Source organism: Alosa alosa, chromosome 6 (genome assembly GCF_017589495.1).
Source record: "Alosa alosa isolate M-15738 ecotype Scorff River chromosome 6, AALO_Geno_1.1, whole genome shotgun sequence".
NCBI lineage: Eukaryota > Metazoa > Chordata > Actinopteri > Clupeiformes > Clupeidae > Alosa > Alosa alosa.
Window position 1 is genome coordinate 9,255,331 of NC_063194.1, and position 13,523 is coordinate 9,268,853.

At 40.3% G+C, this 13,523-nt stretch overlaps 1 protein-coding gene across 1 annotated transcript; it reads left to right on the forward strand.

Moving 5' to 3' along the window:
• Nucleotides 1-2,099: 2,099 nt before the first annotated feature.
• trh (thyrotropin-releasing hormone) lies at nt 2,100-3,911 on the forward strand. The gene is made up of 3 exons (XM_048246327.1): nt 2,100-2,213; nt 2,372-2,626; nt 2,822-3,911. The coding sequence occupies exons 2-3, from the start codon at nt 2,437-2,439 to the stop codon at nt 3,403-3,405; spliced, it is 774 nt and encodes a 257-aa protein (XP_048102284.1). The 5' UTR covers nt 2,100-2,213; nt 2,372-2,436; the 3' UTR covers nt 3,406-3,911.
• The last annotated feature ends 9,612 nt before the right edge of the window (nt 3,912-13,523 follow it).

Here is a 13,523-nt window from a genome sequence, read left to right on the forward strand (position 1 = left end):
CACGAGTCAGAAGAGGGGAGTCAAGCCTTCGTCGCGACCATGATGGAGTGGAGCGGGCCGGGAGCAGCGGAGGCCAGCTCTGCGAGGAGGCAGTGTGAGGAGGGACAACGAAACCGGTAGCTGACGGCCTGAAAGCTCAGCGTGTCTGGCTGCAGCAGAGCTGGTGCCTGCCTGTCCTGGTCGGTGCGACTGTGGAGTGGAGCGACAGAGGTGCAGCGACAGTTGACCCGTGAGTTCCAGTGCTTGGTGCCACAGTCTACGGTAGTGTAGGCCACCTAGGGCCCCGCCTGGAGCTGGAGGAGTGCTGCGGTCACTGAGAGGGAGCTGGGGACGAGAGGCGACAGCCATGTGACTGCTAGCACGCCTGCACTGGACCGCTAGCAGTTGTGGTTCCCCCGAGTTGGCGGGTGAGCTCCTGCGGTGTGCACCCTACGTGTTGTTGGCGGTACCGCGGACTGATGGACTAAGTGAGTGAATGCCCACACCGACGTTATGGCAATGGCTTAGCCGAGGAGACATTGCCGAGGATGGCAATGGCTCGCGAGGGGACTGTGTAACGTCTGTGTCTTCCGGACTGAGTGCTAGCCTCCCAGAATGCAATGTGTGTGAATGCTGGATTGTGTAATGTCGGTTTTAGTGAGTGTAATTGCGTTTACCATGTCGACTTCCCTTGTGTTTCCTGTGTAATGGTGTCTTGGTATGTGTGTGTTTCCCTCTTCCGCGAATAAACCTTTGATTGGACATCTGTGTGTTGCATCAATCGTTACAATACTTTCTAGGGCTGTCAATAATTGTGGCACATGTATTTTTGCTAAAAATATATAATCTGTAATTATTTGTGAAGATTTTTTTCTTAAATCTGCTTACCTTCAAAATTGGATTTCCCTCATTCTTTTCATTGTGGCATTTGAAGACAAAACGTAAAAAAGATTATTTTTTTACACCTCTTTCATACCCACTTATCAGAGGTGGCAAAACATGTGGAGGGAGTACTGAGTTACCACAGTAATAATCCAATCCACAATTACAAAGCCTGTATAGCCTACTATGATGCAAAGTTCAGTTACCTGGCCTATTATATATGGGCTGAATTCTCATGGAAATTCAAAAAGCTGACTCTATACACCCACGCTCAGATATGGTTCTAGTGTAAGGTCATTCATGGCTCCTGTCATGGCGTTCTTGAACATATCTTAAGCATAGAAGTATTTTTATACTGTGAAAGGTGACGTGTATTGACAGGTTGAAGGATTGGACGTGACAGCACATTTAGAGATCCAATTGATTCTATTACACGCTCTGCGCATTGCTGTCACTCACGAGTCACTTAATCGCCTGGGCTGGAGTTCGTCAAGATTTTAGTCCGGTGATTATGCTTAATGGTCTCAAAGCTTTTGAGGGAAATGAAAACAATGATATTGGCTTTCCCCAGTAACCTGTGTCTGCTTACCCAGATGAATGTTATTATGAAGCTGTCATGAATACGCAAATTTGAAAGGGATGAAGGGTCTTGCGCAAATGGCCATCTGTCATGAGGCGTGGAATTCCCAAAGGCTGTTTCCAGTACTTAGGACAGAAGGACCAAAACGAGCATTTAAATAAACTTCTTCTAGGCAGACAAAGGCAGGCACATAGAGATCATTCAATATCTATAGGGTAGCGTCTGTACAGATAGATATAGATATTGAACACAACAAAAATACATACTAGCATTCTGATAAAATAAAGCTTAGCCTACTCCAACTTAGTAGGCCTATAGTGTAAAGTGCATAAAGTAAGATAAACTGCATCTCCATTATTCATACCCTGTTAATTTTCATCATTTTCAATAGCTAATGAAATGCAAGAAATGTACACACCATTGTAATGATATTGTACTCCAACTTTGAAGTTGCTCTGTAGCGTCGGACGTTTTACAGCATTTACAGCAGGATAAAAAGAGAGAGCGCCTTCAACAGGTTTAAAGAAGTACTACACAGTCCAGCCGCCTTATGATGAAGTTGTGACATCAAAGATGCGAAGAGATCCTTTCACTCACGCCAGTGCAAAGATCATGACGGGGGCGTGAGGCCAGTATATATAGGAGGACCCACCAGAGCAGCATATAACTAACTACCCTCTCAAGCGGCTCTGCCTTGATTGCAAAGAAGAAACTTCATCGACGAGAAAGAAAGATCCTGTTGTACTACAGTCCACTTCACGGCTCTTTGAAGGTAAGACATACAAAATACAACATTCATCGTAAAGATAATGTAGCCTAATGCATAGCTTACTTCCAAATACAAAAATGTGGGTGGAAACATGACACTTGCTTTACAAATATTTACATGTCTTTCTTTCTTTCTCTCTCTGTCTTTTCCCTTCTTTTCAGGACAATTCCATTTCTCCTTCCGATAGTCTACAATCACAGAAGAAAAGAAAAGGTTTCTGGTGGCCATGAAGTCGGCATACCTCTTGTTGTTGGCAGCGGTGGCGGTGTGTGACTTCACAGTGAGCCAAGCACAGAGTATCCCAAGCGAAGCGGACCTGGAGGAGCGCCCAACGCTTAGGGACATTCTTCAGCGCGCCGAAAGTCTACTTATCCGCTCCATTGTCAGAAAAATTGAGGAAGATGACAGTGAAAATGGTAAGCAACACATTTTCGCTTATCTACTCCAACAAGTTATTGCAATTATTTGAGGTGACACTAAATTGAACTATGACATGACATACAAATATTTTAAATGAAATATTGCTATTTATTGCTCATAGAAAACCTCGGTGTTGTGGTTCATAACAAAAGTTTTGACACACTTTTGTTTCCCTGTATTTTGCATCTCAGATATGTTGTCACCCCAACTCAACTGGCTAGAGAAGCGACAACATCCAGGAAAACGCCAACATCCAGGAAAGCGCGAAGACGACGACTATGAAGACTACACAGACGTGCAGAAAAGACAGCATCCAGGAAAGCGAGAGGATGCCTTGGACGAGTCGCTAGAGCTCCAGAGAAGGCAGCACCCAGGGAAGCGCCTCGTCCTGGATCAGTTTGCTGAAAACCCGGCTGCCCAGAGCGCACTCTTAAATGAACTTTCCAAACGGCAGCACCCGGGGAAACGCTACCTTATGACGTTCAGCAAGCGGCAGCATCCTGGTAGGCGCGAGATAGACGAGAGTGACCTGGACACTGGTGACCTCTTGGGTCTGGAGAATCGCCAATATTCTGGGAAAAAGTATTTGGATGACACGATCCAGGATGTAAGCGTGAGCGGGGGTCCTTGCGACGTTCAGGATCCTGCTACTTGCAGTAAAGCCAACCTACTGTTGGAGCTGCTGGATAACGTGTCCAAACCTCGCCTTGAGGAGAAGAGACAACATCCCGGGAAAAGGCTCGCAATAGAAGATGATGTAACGGAACAGGAATGAAGTAGTATTGAGTACTGAATGCTTGAACGTGTGAATAGAGTGTAAAGAAGTAACAAAGAGTTATTCCAATAAAGAGAATTTAATAATTGTTAATCATGCGCATTATTTATGAAATAGCACACGAAATATGATACATTTTTAGCATTTTGCGTATCTGGAATTGATCTTTGAGACAGCCTCATTTGAGTAAGACAATTGACCTAATTTACAATAGCCTAATGGCCAATACATCTATAGCCTACTTAATGCGTTAGTGCAGTTAAGTAGGCTACAGTTAGCAGACAGATAGCATAATAGAATAAAATAATACAATTATTCTGTTTGGAGAGCAGTCCGTGAGATAAGTTTGACATTCAATTGTGTGAACATTTCCACATGTACGTAAATGTTTTCTAAACCATTTTTTTGCTGCCACAAGAATAGGCTAGGCTACAGGTGTTTATTCCATTGTCATTCTGTCAGATAACTTGAGTTTTCATTGGTAAAATACAAAAGTCCCATGCAAACAAAACGGGTCGATTATTATTTTTGTACACAAATGATGTTGAGTTGTTCATGTATGAGGAATACAACAGCTGATGATATGCCTCTATCCAAGGATACAGAATGTCTTGATTGATGAGAAATGATTTTAAGAAATGCTTATTCCATTATAACGTTTGTACTTTTAAGACTGAATATGGGAAAGTTATAACGTGACAGTAGGGAAAACTTGACCTTTGTATCGTCATGCGTGAAAGATTGAATAGGTGAGTATGCATGCCTGCGTTGACGAGGACTGATCAATACGTCTTGGGCAATTAAGATGCGCCCCCCCCCCTCTCGTTTGATGGTGAATCAATGCGTGAGGATTTCGTCGGAGCCTATCCTTTAATTACAGCAGTTCCATCAATGCTACATGCGCAAAAATAATTGAAGAAACAACTCCTATACATCAATCCAACTGACCAAACGTCGGTCGAAAGAAATGGAGGGGCCACAGGGATATATCCTATAATATGCATGGCCAATTAACAAGCTACCAAAGGAAGATCTCATTATACAGTGCACGTGAAAATATGACCACTAGTGAATATAATTGCACATTCAGTTGCGTGAACACTCTTTCAATAACTGAGGTAGGAGGATTCTTCCCAAAGCATTTGGCTTAATGCATGTGGTCTGCACAGAATATGTGCACCATATGAGATGCATATAACATGCACGATTTCGTCTTCTAAATGCTTTTTTAAAAAGAGAAAATGGTATGATATCCTTAAAACGTTACTGGCTAAAACCAGACATGATCCAAATAAAGATTGATCCAAATCTGAAAGGACAGGATATACTGTTCAGACTGTTAAATGTTTAGCTTGTCCCCAAAGAGCATACCAGTGAACTTGATACATTCATAAATTGCTGGGCATGGAGGGAGTCAACAATTGTTATTAAAAAGTAATGCATTCTGCATTCCTTATTTAGAATTACTACATCATAGAGATGTGATACAGACATTCCATTAAAGATAACAAGCAGGTTATCCAAAAACGATAGAAAGTTGTAAATGAACAGATAACACACTATCCTATTTTCAACAACACAATAAATTGCTAAGAAAAAAGGGATTGAAAGTATTACTTTTGTATAAAAAAAAAAACATGTTTGATCCCTAATCATTTGCAAAAGATGTGCATTAGTCATCACATTGAGAAGACTTAAATGGTTTACATTAAATGCCAACAAAGGTCCACAAATCTGACCCTACTCCTGGTCAAACCCCATGGTAAGAGAGAGGATTACAAACTCACATATATCAGGCACATTCAGAGAAGGATAGGTAGCTACAGTGTTCCATTTGTATAATAATGAGGGCCTGCCACAAGGTCAAACTATGGATAGCCAGAAATGCACCTTCTTTATAGATGTCAAAGAAGGCCACAAAAAGACTATGGAAAAAATATTCTGACCTGACACACAAAAGGTATTGGAGCTGAGCATCAACAATAATAGTAAGTCGAGGTCATTGTTTGTCTCCACAACATTGACAGCAAAATGACCCATTTATTTCTGCCATAAATACCAACTTCAGTGAAAATATTACACCACAATGAATGACTAGGAGAGACTAAGAGATTATTTCATCATTCATGACTGAATTTGCGTCTAGTCTGATAGATGAGATACAGTACACTTCCCATCCATGTACATTTAACATGAAACAGTGCACTGAATGTATTTACACTATTTTCACACTAGGCCCATTGAATACAAGCAGTTTAATTCACAACCTATAAAGTCGTTTTACGTCTGAAAGTCATTATGGAAATTATAGCGTTGGTGTCATGTGATCCATTTTTTTCAATGTTTATTGAGTTGTGATATAAGGGAAGTATGCATAGCATTTGTCTTAAGGTCAGTGGTAACATGTTCTTTTATTTATGTGATTCATTTAATTTTAGTTAAAGGGCCAGTAAGGTATTGTCTAAAACTGGCTAAATAGCTTCCAAACTTAACATCATCAACAGCACATCAACAACACAGTTGGCACTGATCTAAGCTTCCCAGTATGGGAATCTTTTGCCAATATAGTTGGCAATATTTTGCTGTTAAAACATTTCTTATTTTTCCATGGAATTATCTGTGCCTGACCACCAGTGATGCCAGTAACACGAGTAATCTAGCGCGCTACTATTTACAAACCAGTAATCAGATTAAAAGTTACTTATCTAAGTTACTGTGCGTTACTATTTTTGTCATTTTCCTTAGTAAAAATATATATTCTTTGCTTTCTTCTTGTCTTGGGGATTAATGTCATGTAGGCTATGCTCACGTTTTCAGCATGAGGACAATTCACGTGTAAAACCACGCAGCGACACAAACGTTAACAACAATGGAGGGAGAGAGAGAGATGCACATTTCATCAGTCTTTACTTTGAGTTTGTCAGCTAAACATGACAACATTAAGGTACATTGTAGGCCTACATTCTGTGCTTGCGACAAAGTGCTGTCTAGCTAGACGTCCCAAGTCTCCCGAAGTTTTGGGAGTCTCCCACATATTGAGAGCGGCTTCCTGACGCCCGCAAATTACATAAAATCTCCCGGAACCTAGAGCGAACAAGAGCACGCAAGCCAGACCGGACTTCAAATCGCGTGTGTAGCCTATATGAGTTTAACGCGCACACAACGGAGAGGGAGAGAGAGAGGAGTGGTACGTTTGTGCCTGAAGCGCATCCAAGACAGAGAGCATCCTGGTCTGTTTTGCTAAATCAACCAATCAGTTTTCAGTGTAAGTGTACTTATATCGCTTTTCTCCCAAACTTAATTAATCCGTTCAGTCAGTGTAGGCTATCTAGGAACAGGAGCGTCATGGCAGCGTCAGTGCCCCTCAAAAAGGAAGATTTAAGACCCATTTCACATCAGACTACACAAAAGTGTACCCAATTGTCTCATAAGATTAAAAGATAATGATAGTCTTGCACACTGCATTGTTTGTAACAGCGACTTTGGCATTGCTCACAGCGGGTTAAATGATTGCAAAAGACTTGTTGAGGTGAGTTTAACAAGTGTAATTTCATTTGCATATTACTCAGGCATATACAAGATGGCTAGTTGCCAAGGCTACATGAAAAAAAATCTACATATTTTACTATAACAATTTCTATCAGTATAGGCCTTCCTTATTTTGGTGTTGGTATTATTGAACAAACATCTGAATTTCAGTATCTAAGTAGGTTAGGCTGGGATGTCTGCTATACATGGCTGACATTACTGTTAAAATGCACTTCCAGTATAGTGAGTATTGGCAAAACCGGTTATCATTTTTATGTTGAGGCAGTGGGGGTGTTGTCGGCAGCTGCTGAAAGTAACTAATAAAGTAACTTGTAATCTAACTTAGTTACTTTTAAAATCAAGTAATTAGTAAAGTAACTAAGTTACTTTTTAAAGGAGTAATCAGTATTCAGTAATCAGATTACTTTTTCAAGGTAACTGTGGCAACACTGCTGACCACAGAATTACATACATAATATGTCCAGTTTGTGGGAATGGTATGGTATGGTAGGCTTGGAGGTTATACCAAATCTACTCCAAAATGAGTTGTTAAAAATGACCAATTTGCTGTTATACCATTAGGCTATCTTCTTATAATCCCATTAGCAGTTTAACATTTTTAGTTCCGGCTGTAGGTTTGGCTCCAGGATTTAAAGCAAGCTCTGCACCACAGGGACCTATACTGTCACCCAGAGGGCATAATGGTCAAGTGGCGTTGAAGTAGGGGTGTGATGTCCTCTTCTACTGACACTGCAATGAGGGATGGCCTTACAGTGATGGCTGAGGTCTAAGAGGGGTTGGATGTGGGGAGATCTATTTTCTTTAGCTTAGCTAGAACATATTGCAAAAGAAGAGTGGGTAAAGAGGTGAACAAAGTCGACACACCAGAAATGTATTGCAGTTGCAATGAAAAATTCCTCTATAACTTACGTTATCTTTAGACAACACCACACATTCTATTTGAAATTTAGAACAACAACATTTCCACAAGAAAATGCAAGTGTGATTGTGCATCAGATGACTATGACCTTCTTATGCAAGTTACACTTCAACATATGCAACAATACAATGCAACAACACCTCCTTTTGAACAAGGCATGTTTTAAACTGCCCATTGAAGAATCACCTCGTAGTTGTTTAGGTGAGCAGCCTCTGCATCACTTGGCTGGCATCCTGAACTAACTTGCTTTGCTATGAAATTGAGAGCGCCATATGTTATTATTCTCATGAATGTGGCCATAAATGGGAGCAGGATAAAAATATGTGAGAAAACAGTTTAAAAGGTCAAGAGGTCAAGGACAAAGCAATATTAGAGGGATATAAATGGCATGTACAGATTCCGTTGCATGTTGACAGCTGCTGGACTGGACGGTGGAAGAATAACAATTTTTTTTCAACTCTCAATTACTGTAACTGTGTGTCACCGTGGCGTTCGTTAGGACCGTACCACTGGAGGAGGGACCGCTCATAAACTCCCCTTAATTGTTGCGAATATAGACTAGATATAGTTGCGACTTCCGAACAGTTTTTGTGAGTGCTACTTTGTTAATATTTTGGGAAACTGCGAGTAAGGGGCTGCGACCGTTCTACATGTAGGCTGCTGAAGTGCTGCGAGGGCGCAGCAAATGAACTTCAGAAACAATATATCTTGAAGCTCACGACATTCAGACTGGCACAAAAAGTTAACGGCCCACTGGGAATCCTCCCGAAGCTCCCGATAGCCACGCATTCAAAGCATTAAATAACTTAATTTAACAGATATTGCAACTGCATGGTTAACTATACCATGAGGTTAATTAAGCTGGTTCCGAATTAGTCATTGAATTAATAGCTTTATTTTGTTATATAGAAGTATCTAAATAACCTGTTAAAATGTTATAGGGGAGGGGGAGGGCCTAGGAGAATTTTTTTGAGCCAGGGGAGGCCCCTGGAAAAAAAAAATTGACCAGGGGGCAGGGCCAGGCAGAACATTTTTAACCCCATTGTCTGGCGACCGACCCTTCCCCCCCGCTAAATATCGTACAGTCCCTTAGGTTGATTATGTTTGTAACAAAAACGCTGTGGCTAGAAGGAGACGGATGGCTTCTAAGACCCCATATGGAAAATGCTAATTATTTCAATGAGGTTTTATTCGTTTGAAATCTCTGATTGACCACCTGTTGAGGGATTTGCGACAGCCTTTTTCCAGCTGTTTATAACATGTTTGTAGCATATCAGTGTTCAACAGAATTATTTTTAAAAACGGAGGGGATAGGCTATCAGTTTTTTCCTAATAGCTTACCCTACTACATATCTCTTAGATGTCGTTAATGAGTGTTGTAGGAGATATTGACGGCACAATAACTTTTACAAAAGACCAGAAAACAAAACCTTGCTCTGATTGGTCTATCCAATTGAGTGCAGAGGCATTCCCCCCCTGTATCGGTTGAAACACGCCCCATAATCAGGGACGGGCAGTATTTCTAATACATGTATTTGAAATACTTATTTCAAATACAAAATATTATTTTGTAATTTGTATTTTATTGAGATGATGAAAATGCCTTTGTATTTTGTATCAAAATACTTCAGTGTTGTGTATTTTTGTATTTTCAAAATACTGTAAAATACTTTCTGTGAAACACTGTGATGATGACATCTGAAATCTCTGTCTCTGTCTGTCTGTGGCACCCTCGCATGATGAAGCCCCTGTGATACCGCTCTCGGTCACTAGAGAATTTTGGCGCTGTTTCACACTTGCTATGGGCATGCACATTGCACTAGTCATCACAACGCAAAACGTGCAGTGCTGCAGATTGGATTGAGTCCTAGGTACTTGGTGCTTTGTTTGTACTTGGACTTCTTCATCTTCACGGAAGACGTGAAGGTTTTCCTGAAGTCAACTCACAGCAAGGCTGAGCAAAGTCCTTTTAGGCAAGTCCCTCCACTCGGCGGCCATATTGCAACGCTTTTTGGGCACTTATTGGGCATCTATTTCGGCAGAAATGCGCGTGCGCAAGGCTTTACGACACCAACCTTGCTCCAGCAACGAGATCACAACACATGATTGGCACGATGTCTTCACAACACACCAAATGATTGGCTCAATGTATTCACATCACACACGTCAACATTTTGCCGTGGAAGGGGCGGGATATGTGTAGACAGCTGCCATATTGGCGTTACAAACTAACCCCATGCATTTCTATGGAGGATTTTTTGAGTGCTGTGTCTCCTCATTAGAAAGTCTCTGCTTGAGTTCACAAGCTTAGATCACAACACTTGAGTTTGCTATTTTCCTTTCTTTTTTCTGTTTTACAGTTTTTTCTAGACTTTAAGTTTGTCTATGTTCTCTGACCTGTAAAATATTTCAGTGCTATGGTGACTTGACAAGATAATTTCCTACCTCAAACAAGGACATTTCCAATCTCTTGCACATTTTACATAAGAAATGATTGATAATGTCATAATTATTGGCTTCTAATTGGCTTAACTGATTGGATGGTATTAATGTGACAACCTGATTTTTTATGTATTTACATTGATTGAGGTTGTGTGCACACACCAGTTTCAGATGTATACAACATTATTCAACTGTGATGAAACTCACCATAAGTGTGGTAGTGATGGTGTTAAATAACTTAAAAGGTTAAAATGCTACCTAGTATAAATTTCTAAATAAATAATCAATTTGGAATGTTTGTCTTTGAGTTATTGTCACTGAATTCATAGTGGGCAATCTAATACACCAATAGAGTAAATAAGTATACTTAAGGAAGGGTTCTTTGAGTTACCAAACATTTCTCAGGGCAGAGGTTTATATTGGAATGTCTAACATGAAGGGTCAGCATATCTAATCTGTTGACTGATTATGGAAGGAGTCTCTTGCTTCCAGATGTTTTTCCAGGTAGTGTACAAGTGAAGGGATAGACGAAAAAGACTTTTAGAAATAAGTATTTTGTAGTATTTTGAAAATACAAAAATACAGTATTTTATTTTGATACATTTTTTGGCTGCTGTATTTTGTAGTTTATTTTGATACATTTTTTGGCTGCTGTATTTTGTAGTTTATTTTGATACATTTTTTGGCTGCTGTATTTTGTAGTTTATTTTGATACATTTTTGAGGCGGGTATTTGGTATTTTATTTGGAAATACATTTTGATGTATTTGTGCCCATCCCTGCCCATAATTACATCTCAATGGAGCAGTGTCAGACTCATATTCTGACTAGAATTGAGTATGGCTATGTCAGGCTAACTATTCCTGATTACATTCTTGCAAATGTGAATGGAAACACACACACATACTGGAATGCCTGCACACATGCCAATGTGATGCAGTGGTTCCTCCATAATAGTAGGTTGAATTTGAAAGACATGAAGCCATAAGAAAGCAGTGTTTGAGAATTTAGGGAATTATCAAAAATATTAATGCTATTACCAACACAGCCCATGGAGAACCTGGTTGGTTATCCAAACAAAGCAGGGAAGATGGAGCCCCACCAAGTACAAAGAGCAGATTCTCAAAAACGTTTCAAGTGCTAAAAAAAGTTTTATGAAATCATGCAGAAAGAAACTAAAATGAATGTACTGGTCTGATAAATAGCCTCTGTAATATCTCTTGTGCGCAATAATCGACTAATGGTGATGATGAACCATTGAAAGTGGGATGTGCGCTGGAGGAGTAGAGGGAGGTGCATACAATTATGCTTCTGACACTTTGGTCTTAGTGCCGTGGGGTACATGCTTCAAATCACAATAGGACAAAGCTATGCCAGGTTGATATCAGGCACAGCTGGTGTTTATTGCTATATGAGATGCAGGTGAATCATCATGCTCCTCTGTGCTTGACAGCAACACTTCAGAGCCTCTCTCAGTGAAAGGTGCCAAATGTTGATTGCTATATTAGAGACCACCTCCGGTGTAAATCAAGTTTTTGACCTTATTAACATGTCTGTATGATGTCTGCTCTGTTTTACAAGTAAGAAAAATAAGCAGTCAATGTCGTGGCAGAGGATTTTTGCTTTGCATGTTTGTTTTGACCAATCACTGCCCAGGTGGGTCAATTAGTTTATGATGGGTTTATGAGTTTATGAAGGGTACAGGACCAATCCTGAGTAAGGTCATGAAGGCTAACGGCCACTGGCGACGACATTCGCATCTATGGACCAGATGTGGCCAGTGGGTGTTGGCCTGAAGGATACAGGACCAATCCTGAGAATTCTGGGGGTGGGGCAGTTCCCCATAACAACACAAACAAGCTAGGGCAATTCCAAAGAAAAATGTTTTGCTATGGTTTCCTAGCCTGGCATAGTTTGGTATCAGTCCATTTGGATTTGACTATGGGGTGTGTTTCAACTGTTACAGGGGGAAATGTCTGTTACAGGGGGAAAATGCAATTGGATAGACCTAACCAATCAGAGCAATGAGATATGTGAATCCTGTAGGGAGAAAAGCAAACAATCCTTCTTTATTAGCCTTAATTGACGTTTTCTGTTTATGGTTTATTGTGCTGTCAATATCTTGTACAACAGAGGTGGCAGCAAAATCTAAACATAGAATTCCTCTTGCAATAGCCTTTTAGTTGTAAAGAAAATCAACTCCAGCACGCTTAGGTGACTTGAATTACTTGGCACTGTAGCTCATCTGTCCATCCTTGTATGAAGCCCGCCCAAACAATTGTACTGGCCCGAGCACCTCTGGTTTGGGCATAAAGAGTTCTCAATGGAGTGACTAGACCAAATTTCTAAAACTCAAATTTTGTGGGCGAGGTAACGGTTTCCTGACTGAACGACATGTTTGGACGCAACGTTGTGCAACGATGTGCATGTGCAACATTCTTTTAAGGAGGCAGTCTGTCACAGTTTGCATTGAATCATTCACTTTGCAGCATTTTATCCGTTTTGAACTCACCCCTAGCTAACGTGTCAGCTGCAGTAGCCAGCAGGTGAACAGTGTGTGCAAAGGGGCCGGGGCCTGATAGATCCCAGTTCCCTAAAGGAGAAAGAAGGTGTTACAAGTTTACATTTAGGCCATTTTAATACCACAATGAGGGGACCCCCCCCCCCGCATAAAAACCTTCTGAATGTACATTTTAGAGGGGTGTAGGAAGTCTGTCCTAAATAGCCTACTCCACATTTAAATGATGCCAACTGAGCACCACAGTCCAGTCAGAAAATACCATCTCAGGCTGAACTGTTTATGAAATGAAAATGACTAAATAAAGAGTGGACCTCAGACTGTGTGTTGGTAAAGAGTGGTTAGCAGTCAAAGTGTGTTTTCAACATTATTATCAACAAGTGTATTATTATCAACAACATAATATAGGTAATACAAATATAATAACATTAATAATAATAATAATAATAATAATAATAATGTAATACAAATATAATAATAATAATAATAATAATAATAATAATAATATATTATAATGTGCTTTCAAAGCCATAATCCACCCTGGCAGACACAATCTGCTCTAACAAAGAGTTTACACACTGTACACAGTGATGCAAAGTAACTTTAAAAGGTTTTTAAAAAAAATCTTTACCTGACATAAAACTAAAGTTTTTCCAGTACCTGTGAATATGAAGATTTCATTGCCTATACA